At 33.0% G+C, this 20,939-nt stretch overlaps 1 protein-coding gene across 8 annotated transcripts in view; it reads left to right on the top strand.

Moving 5' to 3' along the window:
* The window catches only part of LOC115219130 (receptor expression-enhancing protein 1), a 188,394-nt gene that overhangs the window by 133,360 nt on the left and 34,095 nt on the right, over positions 1 to 20,939 (top strand). For 7 of the 8 annotated variants that reach the window (XR_005001915.1, XR_005001913.1, XR_005001914.1 and 4 more), the window contains 2 exons: positions 11,495 to 11,627; positions 12,471 to 12,491. Coding sequence is in view for 5 of the 8 variants with exons in the window: in XM_036509009.1 (XP_036364902.1) it covers positions 11,495 to 11,627; positions 12,471 to 12,491 (154 nt within the window). In the remaining 3 variants the exon portion in view is untranslated. The remainder of the gene's footprint in view (positions 1 to 11,494; positions 11,628 to 12,470; positions 12,492 to 20,939) is intronic. The other variant, XM_036509008.1, reaches the window with a different exon arrangement.

The raw sequence follows: 20,939 nt of genomic DNA, 5'->3' as shown, positions 1-20,939 counted from the left end.
TATCACTGTAATCTCTCTCTCTCTCTCTCTCTCTCTCTCTCTCTCTCTCTCTCTCTCCTGTCTCTCTCTCATTCCTCAAATCATCCCCTCCTTCCTGAGCCACTCCTATTCTTTAATTTCACTCCATACTGATATTTACCATTGACTACACTTCCATCCTTGTTCCATTCATGACATTCATATCTAACCACCTGTCACTCTCCTCTCACACCCTAATGAACTTATCCACCCATGCTTCCTATTTCTTTGTGTTCTCTCTTGTACTCACCTTCTTGTTTCTTGAATGTACTTTCTTTTACCTTGTAACCACCATCATTGTCTTCTTTCCAGTTACTCCCTCCCACCCTTATATAATACAGAGTTGCTATGCATCTCCCCCCATAGCAAGACACCTGTACTTGTTCTCTCTATCTTGTTTAAAGCCAACTCCCTCTCTACTACAATCCCACTCAGTGGAGGGGTGTCTTTCCTTGTCTTGTGATTGTTTGGTGACCTCACTAGTGCTGGTCTCTCTCCCTCACACACACACACACACAGAGTTCACTTTGTAAAGTGATTGACACTAGGAGGGGCATCAAGATGTAGAAACTATGCCGAAACAGACATTGGAGCTCAATGCAGTCCTCTGGCCTCACTGGATCCTCTGAAACCATCTAACCCATACCAATATGGAAGGCAGATGTTAAACACACACACACAATAACTTTCTTGCGTATGCAAGAATGATGTACTTTATCCCTACTACTCTCCTAATTAGCATGTGGACCAAATAACTGAGTAGATAAAGGCTGAACTATTTGTTCACCTGTCGATGTCCTACTGGTGTTTTGTTGTATTTGTGAGCAAGAGACTTAATTGTACTTTTGTTATTTTACCTAACTGGTAATTAATTTTAAAGCTCTACTTGTGATAGATTAGCATGCTATATTAGAGAAGTAGTTTTTTATGCATCTTGATGCTACATTAACTTTAAATAAGCCCCAGTCATGCAAACAACTGTAGTTTGCAAAAGGATTAGCTAATCTACAAACCAATTGTTGTTTTACTTTTTTATATATTTATTTATATTTGTATAAAGGTATGTTTTAGGTAAAGAAATCCTTGTAATATTTTTTCTAATGGGTCAGCAGTTTTGATGAGGGTGGGTTAGTCAATGTCATCAACCTCAGTACTTTATTGGTACTTTATTAAAAAAAAAAGCACAAAAGACAAAATTGATCTTGTTACAATAAGCTCAGTATATAAAGAGCTGAAAAACAAATAGAGTAAAGCATTTTGTGATGTTCTAATAACACTAGTCAACAAAATGAAACTTTTTTTAATCATCAGAGTTGCTGATTGACTTTTCTAGGTTAATTCTTGATGCTGATTATGAATCAGAAGTCCAATTTCCTCTATCAGGTCACATTTTCATGTTAATGATGCCTGCTGTTTTAACTTAGCAGATAATATGAAGCATGTCTATATAAAGTATATTGAATATAAGATATAATAATTTCATGGCTTTTTATTGTACAAAATTAAGATTCATCATCATCGTTTAACGTCCGTTCTCCATGCTAGCATGGGTTGGACAGTTTGTGTACAAATAAGTTAATATACACTCAAATGTATAACAACTTAAAATCTTTGGGATTTGGACTTTCTATGGTGTTTTGTCTCAGGTTCATCCCTGTATAACATCTAACAGTAGTCAGTTAACATTGTTGCATTCCAAATATCTTGATGAAAGTGTTTCCCTTGCTCATTAGACACTGCTCCAAGGTTCTCTGCAAAAAATGTCCAGATGTGAATCAAGGAAATGGAATTTTAGTGACATCCGACAGCCCATTGCAGTGTAGGAGTCTAGATGACATTTCACTCCATTTCTAAACTCTAGAGATCTCGTTGCCTAGGAAATTTTCACAGAGCCATTTGAAGGATTCTCAGGCTTTAAGCTCAATCTCATCCAGTGCTGTGAGGAAGTGGTTGTCCTTCAGGAGTTCTTTTATCTGCAGACCTATGAACACACCCTCCTTCAGTTTTGCCTCGGTGAGTTTTGGAAATTTGGTCTTCACATATTCAAAACCTTTTGAGCTTTTCCTGGCAAGTGTCTTCACAAATTGTTTCATGAAGCCAAGCTTTATGTGAAGAGGGGGATGAAGAACATTTTCTGGGTTTAAAAGTAGCTTACTCTGGATGCTAAAAACTCCCAGCTCATATGATTTTCGCAAAGGCCACTCTGATTGAACATAGTGCTTATTAGTTGCACGACTGTCCCATAGGCATAAAAACCAACAATATTTCGTGAACCCAGATTGCATTTCCATCCACATTCCAATCACCTTCAAGTCTCCACATGTTTTCCAGCTGTAGTTTGTATACTTTATGGCATTGAGGAGTACTCGCATATTTTCATAACACTTCTTCATGTGCACTGAATGTCCTATGGGAATGGATGGTTTCTTATTGCCATTGTGTAGTAGTACTGCCTTGAGGCTTCTCTTAGATGAATCAATGAATAAGTACCATTCAGCTGGAACATGTTCTTGGAACAAACAGCAAAATAAATCAGTGTTATTACTGAAACAAAGTGGTCCATCAACAAAGAAGTGTGAAGTCAGATCCCTATTTCTCTTTCTGAAATGAGTAATACAAACATCTTTCTTAAGCAGACACTTTTCTTGTAGGCGAGATGTTAATAGTTCAGCTTTATCCTTCGACAATGACAAGTCTCTAACTAAATCATTTAACTCTCCTTGAGAAAATTTCAGTGGTAGGTCTTCATTTTCAATTGGGAAATCTGCATCCACTTCAGTGTCTTCCACAGCAGTAGTATTTTCTTCAGGAAATATATCTTCATCAGACATCTGAAGGCCATTTTCTGATGGTATTGGAATAGGAGGATCATCGTTGTGTGGTACTGGTCTTCTTGCTGATTCCAAGTTGGAATACACAATCTTATGCTTGGTCTTTACAGTAAACCTACAATGTTGCAGAGATAACAGTCCATGAAATGATCTTTTGGCTCTCTCCATGTCATAGGTATTGCAAACGACATTGCTCTCTTCCTCTTATTTAGCCAATCCCTTAGTCCATTTGAACAAACTGAGCAGATGATGTGCAGGGCCCAACTCTTATCTTGATCCCCAAGAGAGCAGCCAAAGTATAACTGCTAGATCTTCTTGATTTCACTTGTGATGGCATGTTGCTGAGCTTTGGTGGTAAACGAACCACAGACATTGACAAAATATATCAGAACTGTTCTTGCAATGCCTTGACATCCTGAGTAGAATTTGATGATGATGATGACTTGGCACCTTAAACAGAAAGTATAATTTATGAAACGAAAAGATGAAAACATAAAATTACAAAATGAATACAAATAGTTATAAAACCGAAGTCAGAATTTACCTGTATAAGATGTTTACGTGTAGCGATACTGCTGATGGGAGTTATATACCTCTCTTATCTCATCAGAAAAACTGAGCCTGATAGAAGGAAACCGATTACATTTTTGAAATCTGTGGACAAAACTACACATAAAACACCGTTTGATATCCCTGATGAAAATTGGCTGTTGACCAGTGTAATTTTACCAATACAGCTCTATAAAAATTGTAATGGTGTTACAGTCATTACTTGAATAAGATGCCTATGTGCACAAACACACTGTTATATCTATAACTAGTACAGTGCATTCTTGGATTTGTTTGTTTTCATATATCATGCATTAAAGCTCATACGTTATACATATTTTAGGTTATATATTATATGACTCATATAGGTTTTCTGAGAACATAGACAGATGCTAAAATTGTTAGGTGTCAGAATTTGACTCACTAAATAAACCTGTTTACCCTTAAAGTTAACACCCAGAAACATGTGGTGTGCACATAAAAAACATTGTGTATGTATACAAGTGTGCATGTGTGTCTGTGTTGTTGATATGCACATCTGCATGCAAAATTTACTGCAGCTTGTTATTATCATGCGGATGCCATAGGGTGGTAGAAATTTTTCAATGAACAGAGTCCATGACCCGGTTTTTTATTCCAGTTTGGAATGTTTTTACTTGCACATTTACTAACTCTTGCAGAAGCATTAAAACCACCACTTTTTCACTTACTGTCCCTCATCTAAACCAATTACATCGTGACTACAGAAGAAATCACTGTTGCCAAAATGTAACCATTACCAAAATATGATAGGTACTGACTGCCTTGCTTTTCAGACTAATGAATAAAAAATAATACTTTTACTATGATTAGTTCCAATGTTACATAAACAAATCCTTCTCAGAAATAGAAATTATCTCCTTCAGTTTCGCTATCTGCTTATATGTCCAATACTCTAGCTTGCTATTATTGTATCAGAGGAGTAGAAGTAGTAGAAGTATCAGAATGTTATTTTAGTATCACAACTTGGTTATCAGAGCCTGATTTTCAAGTGAAACTCACCGAAGCAAGAAGGCTTTGGCATAAACTACTACTGCCTCTTCTAGTTTTGGTTGAAGCACCATAATCTCTACAATTCTATAGTTACAATTCTCTCTGATGCTCTTTATTCCACTGCTAAATCTATACTCTGGACTTCATAAAACATTTTAGCTACTGCAGCTGCTACAGTAGCTCCTATATTCTCATATTCTCATCAACTTAATTTCTTATTGCTTCCTTGCTTTAATAACCCCTTTTCCTTCCTCCTAACTCAGATTTAACTCTCATAATATATATATTTTTTAATAACACTTTTTTTTTAAGATAAGGTGAGAAATTACCATCTTTCTGGTGATTTTCTTAATCATTTTTTTTTTGTCTTCTTTGGATTGCAGAAACATGAACGTTACAAAATTTCAATTCCTATAAATCAATGTTTAAAAAAAATAAAATAAAATAAAATAAAAACTATCAAAATTCCTTTATCAATATCAACTTTCTAATTTGCTTCAATTTGGAAATTTTTCATTTTTTTGTAATACTTTATGATTCTCTTATTGTATTTTATTCTCAATGTCAGCCTCTCTGATGTTAATGAAATGATAGCAGTAATGCTAATGGTATAATTAGTATCACCTTTATCCCTTTCTCTTACAAATAGTTTGCCTACATTCAAAAAATGAAACTATGATTTATCATCATCAAAATTTACTTTTCCTGTCATCCTTCTGTAGCCAATAAAATAAATCCCAATCTACCACTAAGGTAGATTAAATCGACTCTATCCTGTCTCCTTAATTTATGGCTCTGTTCCAATGTAAAATATTATAATTATTGTTGCTGCTGTTATTATTATCATTGTCATCATCTTTATCATTCAAATTTGAAGCCATTATTATTATTATTTAAGTAGCGAGCTGGCAGAATTGTTAGCATGCTAAACAAAATGCTTAGTAGTATTTTTTTTGTGTGTTTACATTGAGTTCAAATTCTGCAAAGGTTGATTTTTTTTTTTTTTTTTTTTTACCATTCATCCTTTCAGGGTTGATAGAATAAGTACCAGTTCAGCACCAAGGTCGATATAATTGACTTACCTTTCCCCAGAAATTGCTGGCTTTGTGCCTACAGTATATAGGATTGTTATTATTGTTATCATTAAGGTGGTGACCTGGCAGAACCGTTACTGCACTGAACAAAATGTTTAGCAGTATTTCTTCTGACTTTACATTCTAAGTTCAAAATGCCGTAGAAAGAATTGTCTACACTCGGATTTCAAATTCTGCTGGGGTCAACTTTGCCTTTCATCCTTTTAGGGTCAATAAAATAAGTGTCTGTTAAACATTAGGATTGGTGTAATCGACTTACCCCTCTAAAATTGCTGGCCTTGTGCCAGAATTGGAAACCATTATTATTATTAAGGCATAAATTGGTAGAATCATTAGAACTTCAGAAAACTACATTGTGGTACAGTAATCTCTTGCCATATTGTGGGTTCACCTATCATAGTTTATTATTTAAGCTTACATCATTTCTTCCATGGTGTTGTTTTGCATTTATAATAAAATAAATATATACCATATTTGATGGCCTATAAGACGCACCTTTTTTTATCCCCAAAATAGCTTTAAAAATCCCCTTGCGTCCAATGCACTCAGTGTAGGCTCAAAACTCGCGACTGTTGGCTGAAATTATATATCAGCGGTTATGTAAGTTTACAAAATGTGTGCTGCCATCTATTGGTGAACAATCACCTACAATATGTTTATATCAAATGTGGATGCAATAAATTGCTTACAATTACCGGTAATAACATAAAGTTATACAGGTAAATGGAGGAATTAAAATATTTTAGTGGTAATTTATTTTACAAAACTATAGCCTAGGCTAGGGTGCATCCTATGCACTCACACATCTTATAGGCCATTAAATACAGTACAAATTATAAAAATGATAATAATAATAAAATATAGAGTACAGTACTGTTTCTACTTTGGATTTTCACCTATTGCAGGGGGTTTTGGAACGTAACACCTGCGATAGTCAAGGGATTTACTGTATTTGTTCTAGCTCTTTACTGTCTGAGTTCATGTGTCATTGAGGTCAGCTTTACTTTCCATCATTCCAAGGCCAATGGAATAAAGTACTAGTTAGGTACTGGTGTCATGTAATTGACTAATATCCTCCCCGCAAAAAACAAAAAAACAAAAAAAAACTGCTGACCTTGTACCTAAATCAGAAACCTTCAATGTTCATATTATAGTTTAGCTGCAATTTCTCAAAAGTATTGACTGATTTTACAACCTCGTTTCAATCTTAGTTGAAGCCAGTTCCCTATCATAATGTTTATGCGTTTCCTTTGGAAAAGCATAAGTCTTATGAATCTATTCCTATTCTAATAGTATTCTGGTGTATCATTCCTACAAAAGAAATTATATATATCGGTACATAAGGCAATGAACTGACAAAATTGTTAACATGCCAGGCAAAATGCTCATTGACATTTTATCCATCTTTACATTCTGTGTTCAGATTCTACCAGGGTTGACTTTGCCTTTATTCCTTTCTGGGTTGATAAAATAAGTACCAGTTGAACACTGGGGTCAATGTAATCTACTTCTACCCTCCCATCAAACTTGCTGGCCTTGTGCCAAAATTTGAAATCAGTATATATCTGTATGTATTTATACACATACACACATATCACCATCATCAACATCATTTCACATCTGCTTTCCATGCTGTCATGAAATGAACAAACCATCATGGTCCAAATCACCTCTATTGTGAGCAACTGCTATCAAAGTCTTGGTACTCCTGTGTGTTATTCATCCTTCTTTCTCCAGTTGGATGGCCTGCTTAATGCCAATCACTTTGTAGAGAGTACTGAGTACATTTTCTCATGGTACCAACATGAGAAACGTTGAATAGAGTCCTCAATGAGACAAAACTAGAGGAAGCTCATAATCTTACACTTTCTCTGCTCATAAATCCAATCAATTTGCAGTGTGGGCCGTATAAGTATTAGTATACGAAATGTTATTCACTGAACTCCTGATTTTTGTCCACAGGAGTACTAGCATCTCTCTCTCTCTTTATCTGCCTTTTCTGCTGCAACTGTTTTGGCCTTTGCTCATTGTAACTGACTAGCTTTTATGCCACCTCCATTCAGGCATTGCCATCCCACTCAATTCTCTTTATTATCCTTGTAGTCAATCCCACCAGGTCATGCACTAATCAGTATAGCCAGTCCTTCCTTCCTACATTGTCAGCCCTCGAGAATTACCTTCCTACTCTTATCTTTCCTGCAGGTGTTTGCTTAGAGAGAGAGAAACACTGAGGGTTTCAGCTTCTTCAGTCTAGGAGGGCTGGCAAAGGCCATGGGCACTGCCTCTTTCTTCAGCTAGTCTTACACACACACACACACACACACACACATATGATGGTCATCATCATCGTTTAATGTCCACTTTTCCATGTCTTTCATGGGTCAGACAGAATTTCTTGAAGCAGGTTTTCTACAATCAGATGTCTTTCCTATTATTAACCATCACTTGTTTTCCAAGCAAGGTAATATTTCATCATGGAACAGTCATTTGTATGATGATGATACTTATTTACAAAATCATCACATGATGTCTAGAGAAAGGGACACACACACACACACACACACACACACACACACACTCAGTTTTTAATGTAACATCTACTTTAAAGTAGTACTGTGCTGTGTGTGTATGTATGGGTGCAATTTAACAGTAATGTTAGCTCTTAAAAATGAATCTTGTTTCTCTTTTACCATGCCGTTTTAGAGTATTTGTTTTTTGTTTTTGTTTTTTTAAATTGCTTTGAACCAAACTTTTGTAGCTTTTAAACTACATCGTTTTCCATTATATAAAATAACGAACATTTCCCACCCTGCGCCTCCACCTAGAAACAGAATTTTATTGTAATCTGCTGCAAAGCAACCCAGCTTGTCTGTTTACAGTTTGTGGGATTTCACTCACAGCTGAACTTAGTGATACTTAGAATAAATAAATAAATTTGCTTCTACCACGTTTAGTCTTCCTCATATTTCAAGAGAAAGAAAAAAAAAAATCAAATTTTATTCTTCGTGTTTTTTGATAATTGAAATAAAAATCTGAAAAATGCTAGTGTAATACAAGGGAGGTAACTCACCCTTTATCTGAATTAAGATTGTAATGTTATTCATTTATTATATCAATTTATTACGATGAAATTTTCCTTTCAAAATTATATATATATAGTTTTACTTTTGCTTCTTTCAGTGTGATCTGTACAAAATATCTGATGAGATTAATAGAGGCATTTAAAATTAGTAGTCGGGGTACTAATAAATGAAATGTTTTATAGTCAAGCTGTGAGCAGACGAATAAAATATACGCTTTACTAAATCACGTGTATCAACTGCTGTATGATGTGGATTTTCTACATATAATCACAAAAAAAAGTTTTGATTCGTATAAAGGATTATATGTTATAATGGAAGTTTGTGAAAACTAGATCAAGTATCAGGGAATTTGTGAAGATACTTTATTTTCATATACAATATTTCTCTAGAAAATTGTATTAGGTGCCTAGGCACGGAATGCTTAGAACACTTTATTGGTTGTATAACGTATTGTGTTTAACATGAATTGCACTTACAGCCAGCATTCATATGCTTATTGTTTATGACATGTTCAAAGGCTGTTGCTATGCACTAGTCTGACAGTTCATGTCAAAACAGTAACTAAAATGATTTCCTGTGTTAGAGATTATTATTGTGTGTATGTGTGTTTCAGTCTGCTGGAAATAACAATTATGCCTATATAATAAAGATATAAAATTACTTGCATTTTCCATTGCAGACTTCTGTAACGCAAAACTTATGTGGTGTAACTTTGTAATCCCACACTTATGGTTTTGCCTGGTATTAAATGTACTTCACCACTGCTGCACTTTATTGATAGTTATTACATTACCAATTTAAAAAAAAATATCAAAGAATTATTTAAGTTTGTGTGTGTTTGTATATTTATTTATAAGATATTTAACATTTCTACAAACACTATACATACATCTGTGTATGTATATATATGTGTTTGTGTGTATGTATGTATCTATATTTATATATATATTTGTGTGTGTGTGTGTGTATATATTTATTTGTGTGTGTGTATATATTTATTTGTGTGTGTATATATATATATTTGTGTATGCGTATATATATATATTTGTGTGTGTGTATATATGTATATATTTGTGTGTGTACATATGTATATAGTTGTGTGTGTATATATGTGTATATATATATATATATATATACACATATGTATGTGTATGTATATCTGTATGCATATATGTGTATGCATGCATGTATATATATGTATGTATATGTAAGTATATATGTATGTATATGTATGTATGTATATGTATGTATATATATATATGTATATGTATGTATGTATATATATGTATGTATATGTATATGTATGTATGTGTATATATGTATATGTATGTATATGTGTATGTATGTGTATATATATATATGTATATGTATGTATATGTATATGTATGTATATATATATATATGTATGTGTATATATATATGTATATGTATGTATGTATATATATATATGTGTATGTGTATATGTATATGTATGTATATATATAAGTATGTGTATATATATATATATAATATATATATATATATATATATATATATATATATGTATGTGTGTATGTATATGTATGTGTGTATGTATATGTATGTGTGTATATATATAATTTATGTATACATACACATGTATGTATATATGTATATGTGAATACATGTGTGATCGATTTTTAAAATAATTTTGATGCATTTCTACTGTCCTCTCTCCATTTTTGGCTTTCTGAATAAGGGAGTTAGACATTGCTGCCTCCACTATAATGTATGTTCACCTGTGTCTTAGATAAATTTGTGTCTGTGTGTTGTATGAATACATCCACATGACAGTCTGCTCACTTTCCATGAACCATCTCCCATTCACTAGCCATTGTTCGACTCAAGACACTTATCAAAAATCTCAGACAGCTGTGCCTGCTCTTGTATTTATAGATACAGCCTCTTTATTTCCTACATTGTCTGTTCAGTTAACTTCCTTTCTCTTTTCTTTTTTTCTACTTTTTTTTTTTTTTTTTTACCCAAAATATTAAATTTCTAACATTGAACATAGAAAACATATATCTGCTCAAAAAATTGACTGGTCTTTAATGAATCAAATACAATTTCAGGAGTTTTAGTTAAGTTTTTCAAACCTGCTTTGTCATCATGTGCTCAGGTTCTGAGAAACCTTACTGAAAAATATGGTCTCTAGTCTCTGAAATTGAGATTTATAAAATATTTTATTACAAACACTTGAGATTGTTTGCATGTTTTATTCATTTCAAATTGTGAAGAAACACTTGTTTTATGCATTAGATTCTTAAAACAATCAGGGTTTTTATTTATTTATTATTTTTTTTATTCAGTTAGGCATAAAGTTAGGACACAAAGCAAATGTTATAATTAGTTAGTCCACTCAGCATTAACAGAAATATTTAAGAATGTAGTACAGCTTGCATATCTTGAAAGTGTGTCATTTCCCCTCCAAGAATACACTTAAAGTAACCACTTACAATTTAGACCTACCATTGTTGCTGTTGATTGAGAAGATTTATGCTGAGAAGTCAGCTGGATAGAAGACAGAACTTGAGTTAATTTTCATAAAGTCAAAATGACAGATAAAGCCATGTCTAACAGTTAAAGAAACCTTAAGTGAGTAATTGAAACTCTAGGTCATTGATACATAATGGCTATGACTAGCAGCAGAGCTTAACTGAAGTGGCTACTGTCATTTGTTTGCTATTTAATCTATTTAAATTCTAAGCATCCTCTTCTTTTATGTCAAACTAGAAAAGAGCCTTAGGAATTAATTTCTCCATTTTTTTCCCTTTACAGTGTTGCTCCTCATCAACAGTATTGCTTTTGATGTCATTTTCATTATTGATTTCCATTTTACACTGTCTGCTTTTGATTCTTAATTTTACAGGGCCAAGCCCGGATTGCCAATCATATATATAAAAGCTACAGTATGAGTGATTTGTCCGATGGGTATGGCGAACCTCGATCAAGAAACAGAATTGGATCGATTCCTGAAAATGATGAAGATGAAGATGAATTAGGTAAGAGTTCATTAAAAGCAATTTTGAAATTTTATTTGTACTAAGCCTTTTATATGTGTGGATGTTGCCAAATCATTCTGCTATTTTAAATATTTCTCCTTGTGTATGGTATTTGTCATCCATTTATTGAAATTGTGATCAGAAAGGAAATAAAAACAACCATGTAGCCTTGGGTACATAATCCTAACAGCTGTAATAGTTTAAAAAGCAAAAGCAATATAAGAAAGAAAAAAATACTTATGTAACCTTTAGGGTGATGCTGGAAGTAATAAATTCAAGCTGTAAATCTGTAGTATAAAGTTAGCCTAAATAGAAATATTGCCAATTTATAAACGTTATATGAATTTTTAAAAAAGATCTATGGGAAGGACAGCCATACTACAAAGTTTGTGGCAAAGTTAGCTAATGTTAATTTAAAATTAAAACAAAAATAGTTTGGCCCTAGAGCAATCTGAAACAGCTACTTGTATATTAGTTAGGCAATATTCCTGTGATTTGCTTTTTTTTTTTTAAATATTATTTTATTGTTGTCCTTTATATATTAAAATTATTTTTTTAGCTAATGCTTTTTCTAAGATGAATAAAATCAACTCGAATGAAACCAACCATTTCAAATCCTCAACATCTGAGAACTGTTCCAACATGAACTTTTTACTTTCCATCAAACATTTTCTTCAAATCTGCAGCAACATTTGTTCCCTACTCAGTTTTCAGATTATTGCTCTACATTATTTCTGCCATTTCATTTTAATATTCTGTTTCTAATTTCAATATGAAACACTTGATCCTAGACTCCCTACAACTGCCTTGTATTGTACAGAAAACTTCTGGCTTGTTTTTCAGTCACACCAAAATCTGCTAGTAGTAAGTGATTTGTCTGTTACTGTTTGCTTTATTCTTTTTGGTTTTTTTTATATATATTATTATTATATACATTTTAAGTATTTCTGTCTCAATTTCTTTAATTTATTTTTTAAAACTAATTATTTTGGTGTTCTCATCACATTCATCAATTACCAGCTAGTTTTCTATTTTTGGTTTTAATCTCTTTGTTCTATTTATTTTTCCACTTAGTTGTTTTCAATCCTAAGCTAACATTGATATTATCCAATGACTCAAGCTATACTGTTCTGCCATACAGTACTTATTTCTCTGAGAAATATGCCTAGATATGTATATACATCACATATGTAAAGACATCTGTGTATATATAAATATGTCTGTCTGTGTTTGCACATGCATAAATGACGATCTTGATGTGCCGTTGTAACCCTCAGCCACTGCGTAGATGAGCACCTGTACTGTTTGTGGCGTTGTATCGTTCTCTCAGCCACTCAGTTGTCCAAATACTGCAGTTTGAGTCATTAGCAATGACCTATGGATGTTGACCAGCATGGAGATGTCTGATGGCTTGCTCCCTCTGATTCATGCAAGTCTTGCTGCATTCAGGAAATGAACGACAGGCTGGTAAATTTGAGTGCCTTTTATACCCAATGAGTCAATGTTTTGCACGTGCATCATACTTTTTTCATAAAGATGCATTCGCCAGCATTACCATGTTCATGAAAAGTGAGCGAATTCGAACCCTACAAGCAATCCTTGTGGGTCAGTGACATCTTCTTGATGTCAAATTACTAGAAATGCAATAAAACCCATATAATCTCAATATCATGTGTGAAACAAATAATTCTAGACTTTACTTCCATACCTGGAACTTCTCTAGTTCAGGTAGTGATTCAGCTATAAAAGCAAGGTCATCAGCATAGAGGACTCCCAGGCGCAGCCTGTCTTGAATTCCTCTGTTATTGCCTGGAGGACTATGATGAACAAAAAGGGGCTGAGGACCGATCCTTGGTGAACCCCTACTTGTACCCTGAATTCTTCACTATATTTGTTGCCCACCCTCACTTTTTATCAGTAGCGTCCCTGTACAAGGCTTGTATAGCTCTCACCAACCACTCATCTATCCCTAGTTTCTGCATTGACCAGCAGATAAGTGATCAGGGGTTCCTATCAAAAGCTTCTCCAAGTCAACAAACGCCAAGTACAGAGGTTTCTCTTTGGCTAGGTATTTCTTATGAAAAATAGAGCATCGGTGGTGCTTCTCCCTGGCACATTACCAAACTACATCTCATCTAGACTAACTCTATATATATATAAATATGTTTGTGTATATATGTGATATATGTAAGTATATATATATGTGTGTGTGAGTATATGTATGTATGTATGTGTGTGTATATATATATATGTATATAGATAAATATGCATATATATAAATATAGTGTGATAAAGAGATAGGTGTTATGTAAACAATCATAAATATAACAACCAAAACAAAAGTAATCCTAGATAATTCTTTACACGTTTCAAAAATTTAGCAACTGGTTGATGTGATAATGTGTATTATGCAAATGAGTGTGCATATTAATTTAGTAATACACATTAAACAAACAGAAAGACTTTGAACCCCCAAATTTTCCCTTCAGATGATGAAAGAGGTGTGGCAGAATGATTTATCTAACACACTTGTTTTTAAGAGTATGGCACCATCAATAAATGATGGAAGAAAGGCCAGTTTGTGAAGTGTTGTATAAATAGTGATGGTAGCAAAAGTTGGTGGGGGTGAGTAGAGGTGAGAAAATTAGAGAAAAATGAAAGAACCAGGGAAAAGGCAAACACATCCAGAACAGAGAAGAAAGGGTAAGTGATGATCAGTTATGAAGAATCAGACTAATTGACATATGTCATAAATCAAAATTTGGAGAAGACAAAATCAAGGCATGAAAGAAAGAAAAACAATTTAGGCTCCACTTCTAAGTGAGTGGCAGAACAGTTTTGGGTGGCCTAAATACACTATAATATTCATGAGTGTAGACTGTGTAGGGCAGGAGGTATGGTAAAAATGTAAAGAATTAACTAATGAAGAGAAAAATAACACTAATGATTTTTTTTTTTTTTAATTCCACTTTGGTCAGTAAGTGTTATTTTCTTTTTGTTTCTATCTAGAAATCAAAGGAAATGATTACCATTCCCTTCAAACTTTGCTTTTATTACCTGGAAGTTATTGGAAAACAACCTGTTTTCCATTACATTTCAGATAGACTCAGTGTTGAGTTACAGAAGCAGAAATATTGTTATAGCAAATATTCTGCTCATTACCAGAGATTTGCTTGTCTGTTGCTTGAACATGTCCTTTAGTGGCTGACAATATGTACATTTCTGATTATGAGCAGAAGTGGTGGATGAGCATCATAGCCATGTGTTGAAGGGGATTCTTTGGAGTTTGAATAAATGTAAAAAAAAAGCAAAGTTTGAAGGAAACATTAACCGTTTCTCATGCTTTCTAAGAGTAAGCAAATAAGATGTAACAGTTGCTACCCAAGGACAAAAACTGTATTACACATCGTAATAGAATAGGATGAAAAAAATGAAGGAAAATAACAAGAAATGTAAAAGAGGAAATGTATATAGAAGGCTAAAAGTTATAGGACAATAGATATAGATTATAATTTACAATTTATGAAGATTTAAGGTACCATAAGTATAAAGGTATGATATTACTCTAATTATAAGTAAAACAGCTGAAGAAGAACCTAAGATGAGGGTATTAGGTTAAAATATAGATAATAGCTATCTAATAGTGTTGGAGTATATTGATCTATAGTAAAAAATATTTTAGAAAAACAATGTCTGCAGAATGTCATAGTGTCCTGCTGTCTTTTAAAGAGAAGATTTCAACTTTCCATTATATCTCCATAATATTTCCAGATTCCCTGCTACACAAATTGCATGTTGTTCCACTATCTTCCCGATGTTAGAATAGACTAAGTAATCTCATAAGAAATGTTCTTTAGTCCTTAGGTGATGGACATAATTTGCTAATGCAATGGGTGATTTAAATTTAATATTAGAAAATGAACTAAGAAGCATCTTTTCAAATCAGTGAACAATCCAGTATATACTTTAGTCAAATTCAAGTGCTTAGTATAAACAATGCTTCTGTTGTGTTGTAAGTAATGACTTCTCAGAGGACAATTGTTGGGTATTCTACAATTATTATTTGTATCACATGATAAATAACCATTAACAATAGTCTTTTTTATTAGTATTCCAATTTATCATGCTATTATTAGTAATACTATCAATATTATTATTATTATTACTATTAAGGTGGTGAGCTGACAGATCATTAGCATGCTGGACGAAATGCTTAGCTGTATTTCACCCATCGCTACATTCTGAGTTCAAATCCCGCCAAGGTCGACTTTGCCTTTCATCCTTTCAGGGTCGAACACTGGGATTGATGTAATAGACTCATCCCCACCTCCCCCAAGCTGCATTTGTGGCAAAAATGTGAAATAATAATTATTATTATTACTATTAACAAGAATACGATTATCTGCAATCATTTTATTATTGGGACAACTATAATTATTATAATTAGAATTCTTTTTAAATATTATTTAGCAATAGTAGTATTAATGCTAATGTTATTGTAATTCTGAGGTAATTTTTTAATTTTTAATTCTAATTTTATCTTCACCTTCAGTCACATTATTATAATCATCATCATTAAAATTAGTAACAAAGATAGTGAGCTAGGAGAATCATTAGCATGCCAGAGATAATGCTTAGCAACATTTCATCCATCTTTACATTCTGGGCTCAAAATCCATTGAAGCTGACTTTGTTTTTCATCCATTTGGGGTCAATGAAATAAGTACTAATTGAGCACTAGGGTCAATGCAGTTGACTAGCCCTTTCTTAATTGCTGGCTTTGTGTTTACTATAGTTGAGAGGATTATTATTGCAACAATTATTATACTCAGTGTTAGAACTACTACTATTATAAGCTACTCCAGAGCAGTTATGGATAAGGCCTAGTTTCTGTCAATTATAGAACCAAGATTAGGTGTAGTTGAGTAAGAGAACTTTACAGTGGAAGTATTAAGTATGGAGTAGTTCTTATCTTGAATGGGGGAGAAATTAGACTTTAGAATATAAATGAAAAGTTTAGGCAGAGATTTAACTAGTAACCAAAATGGCAGTTTCAGCTATTGACCTTCTTGGCTCGTGCTTTAGTTGGATAGAGTCAACCACAGTAAGATAAGTTTCCGACTCATCTGTGCTGTGTATACAGAGATAATCTCATGCAATACCAGGGGCAAATCATAGGTATTTGAAGTATGCTTAACAAGGGAGAAACTTATTCTACAGAGTGCTCTGTAAGAAATTTTATCAGAGAAACCACTAGTTAAGTGGGGCCTAGTTATATATAGTAAGGGGCATGGTTATTGAAGATATCTTCTATTGTGAATAGATTGTAAATTTTAATGGAAACACTTTCAACAGCATTATTTAGGACAGATCTATGATGGTTAAATTTAACATTAATATATTGGAAGCCTTCATTAGTTTCATGAAAGGGAAAATATCAGCTTGAATTTAAATCTAAATCCATGTCTAAGCAATGAAGCTGTTTTGAAAGTATTATTGAAGGTAATGGATAAATTGATTTTACTAAAAAATTTATATAGAGCTTTTCAGGTATATGCAAGGCGCTAGATTTGGAATGAACAATAGCAACTAGCAAAGTTTCAGTTTTATAAAAATATGAGTGTAGTTTGTATAGAAGAGAAAGACCAACCAGTGTCTTTTTACCTATTATATATACACACACACACAACACATATACATAAACATATATGCACGCACGCACATATATTTATACATGTGTCTGTATGCTTTTGTGTGTGTGTGTGTGAGCCCGTGCCCAAATGTTCCTAAACAAACAAAAATTCTTGAAAAACTTGTCATGACCGAGGCAAAAGAAATCCCGATCTTAATGAGAAAGAAGTCAAAGTAAAAAGTGTTCCGTTTGTAGTTACCCATAATCTTAGAAACCATAAAATCTCACATTCAGCCTGACCATACCTTCCCCTTCTATATCAGCCATCAAATCTCAGAAAAATAATTTAAAGAATCACAAATTATTAACAGTCAAAGACAAACACCAAATGTGGAAAGACTCTTAACAAAGACACAATCCGCATCAGAAGAAATATTTCAGGTAACAAAATGTGGAGACTTCTTTGTGGGATGTGCGAAATAATGGAAAAGGGCAAAACCAAAAATATTCGTGAATGGGAAAGAATTGTAGGTTAATGCACATATGAATTGCAAAACAAACAAAATAAAAATCCTCATTTACTGCATCACATGCCCACAATGCAATGAGAATTATATTGAGCAAACAGGATCAGAATTAATACATTGTGTTTGGATACATAAACAATAAATCATAGATTCATCTCTTAGAAATGTTTCATACAGAGAACATTCTAGACATTTGTGCAAATGGAAAATTGAAAATATTACCTTTTCCCAAAATGAAAGAACATATTCTACTGTGAAAGGCAAAAGAAGAATATTGTATAATTTAAAATCCAAAACTAAACCAGAAACAGTCAATACCTCTACTAAAAATAACTACCTCTATATGGATCACCTTACAACAATATGAAGTGGTTGTTTAATATCCATGTGTGTGTGTGTGTGTGTGTGTCTTATTAAGAGAAATTCTTGTCTTTATTTTCTTAGTGCAGCTTTAAAAATTGCCATTGCACTATTTCTGGTATACTTATGCAATATTGAAGGAAATTGTCTCATTGCTGAAGAATAGGCATAGGAGTGGCTGTGTGGTAAGTAGCTTGCTTACCAACCACATCGTTCCAGGTTCAGTCCCACTGCGTGGCACCTTGGGCAAGTGTCTTCTACTATAGCCTCAGACTGACCAAAGCCTTGTGAGTGGATCTAGTAGACGGAAACTGAAAGAAGCCCGTTGTATATATTTATATGTATATATGTTTGTGTGTGTGTGTGTGTTTGTGTGTCTATGCTTGTCCCCCCAACATCGCTTGACAACTGATACTAGTGTATTTATGTCCACGTAACCTAGCAGTTCAGCAAAAGAGACTGATAGAATAAGTACTAGGCTTACAAAGAATAAGTCCTGGAGTCGATTTGCTCGACTAAAGGCGGTGCTCCAGCATGACCACAGTCAAATGACTGAAACAAGTAAAAGAGTAAAGTAAATGCCAAATAGTTAAAAACAAAAACTGTGGTCAACTGAAAGAGTGAAACACAGTATTAAAGTTATATATGGTAGGGTAACTTAGTAGAGTGAGTTGAATTGCTTCAGTCAACTTGTTATTGAAGGAGTTAGTAGATGAAAAGAAAAATCTACCTCTAGCAGTGATAATAATGTAAAATCAGTGGGCAAGAAAGATTATTCTGATAAAATCAACCAATTTTGGAAAATATATGGAATGTAGATGGGAATGGAAACAAAGGTCATAGTTTGGTCTTATACCTCTGTTCAATGAAGCATTTTCTACTTAGTTGGCATGATTAAGGGTGGTGAACATGTTTAGGAATAGGAGCAATATAATGACACTGATTATGAAAAAAATACAACTGAGAGAAAATACTTCCAGGGAGCATGCCACTTAGCTGCTACAAATATGTCCTAAAGAGAGTTGAAAAAACTTTCACTAACTGAAATTATTCATGCAATTGAATAAATCTCCCTCTAAAGGCAACAAGTGAAGAAGACAAGTCCAATATGATCAGCCTACTGAAATGTCAGAAAAATCTACTCTATGCAGGTAGCTGTAGATCTTGTCTTGTTTTTTGTGATTTGAAATTCTCCCTCACTTATACATTAATCACTAATCTTTTGTTGACTTTACCAGATCTATGTAGGTATTACCTAAGAAATTATTCTTTCTATGTTTCCATTGTTGGGTATCTTTTCATTAGTGTTTACTTGGTCCACTTACAATATCTGACATTTTCACCTTGGTTTTCTTTCTAAACTGTTTCTCTTTAAAATACTTGTCCTAAATTGCATGTAGTAACATATTTTTCCTTGGGTTTCTCTTTGGAATTCTTTTATTTCTAGTCTCTAGTTTAATTTTTTTTTCTTATAATTTCAAATTAATAAAAAATTTCTCTTAAAACTTTACTTATTAAATTTCATTCTTTAGGCTATCATAAAGCCTATAGATTGAAAATGGGTCATATTAATCATATGTTCTTCTTTGGTGTTCATTTTATTCATCAATAACTTAAAACAGTTACTTGAAATTATTTGAAATAGTAACAAATATGATGTGTGTGTGTGTGTGTATGTATGTGTGCGCGCGTGAACAGCATGCTCTTGGTTTCCTGATTTTGAAATTCTAAAATCATATCTTTATGCTAACATCCTCTACTAGGCAGTAGACTCATCTTCGTGCCTACTTAACCCTTTAGCATTCAGATTATTCTGTAAAATGTAAAGCTTATGTATTCACACCATGTAAAATTAATCTTGCATCATTTCATGGCTTTGAGATTTCAATGATGTGATTGTTTATTTTGAAAATGACACAATAAGATAGCTATGAATGACCATATCTGACTAGTTTGAACATAAAATAGGTAGAATATTTTGGCCGGATATGGCCGGTTTAAACACTAAAGGGTTAATTCATATTTTGTTGTTAAATCATAACTCAAAGTTAATTGTGAAGACGTTTTATTGTTTGTAATCTTGAAAGTAAAATAACCTATGATTTTCTAGAGTTTGTTTTCCTTCTTATCATCAAACAGAATTTCAATTCTAATCTGATCTTTACTCTTGCGAATCAAATGTTTTAAATTACTGTCATATACTTGATACACTAGAAAGCATATTTGAAATATTTGGTTAAGAGAAACTTCAGAATCATACACATATCATTAATCAGTGAACCTAACACCAAACATCTTTCTATGTGGGTGTGCAGATACACTTGTACACAGTCTAGTAATATATACGACTGGAGTGTACCTTCTTTCCGTTTTGTTTTTTTACCCACTTTTTCGTTTCTTTTTTTTTTTTTTTTTTTTATATTATATATCAAAATTTTATTGATTTCTTTTGTTGTGTAGATTTACTGTAGAAGTTGAAACATTCTTATCATCACTGTCAAACTATCAGCTCACGTTATCTCCAGCAAAGCATAACCTCTATTGTACTTAAATAAAGGTCATTTTAACTTAGGCTTGAATTGTATGTAGTTTGGAGAACTTTCTCTTATAGATTTCAATTTCTTACTTTTTTTTTTTTTTTTGCCTCTTTCGATTGGTATGGAGCTATTCAGTTCTGTTGTCAATATTATACTGTATTTAGTGACTGTAATAATAGTATGCTTTGAATAGCTTTCTCTTTTCTTTCCTCTTTTTTTTACTTATGGATTAACCTTCAGTTGCTGTAATTTCATG

Source organism: Octopus sinensis, linkage group LG14 (assembly GCF_006345805.1).
Source record: "Octopus sinensis linkage group LG14, ASM634580v1, whole genome shotgun sequence".
Lineage (NCBI taxonomy): Eukaryota > Metazoa > Mollusca > Cephalopoda > Octopoda > Octopodidae > Octopus > Octopus sinensis.
The sequence above is the reverse complement of the archived record's forward strand: the minus strand, read 5'-3'. Positions and strand labels throughout refer to the sequence as shown.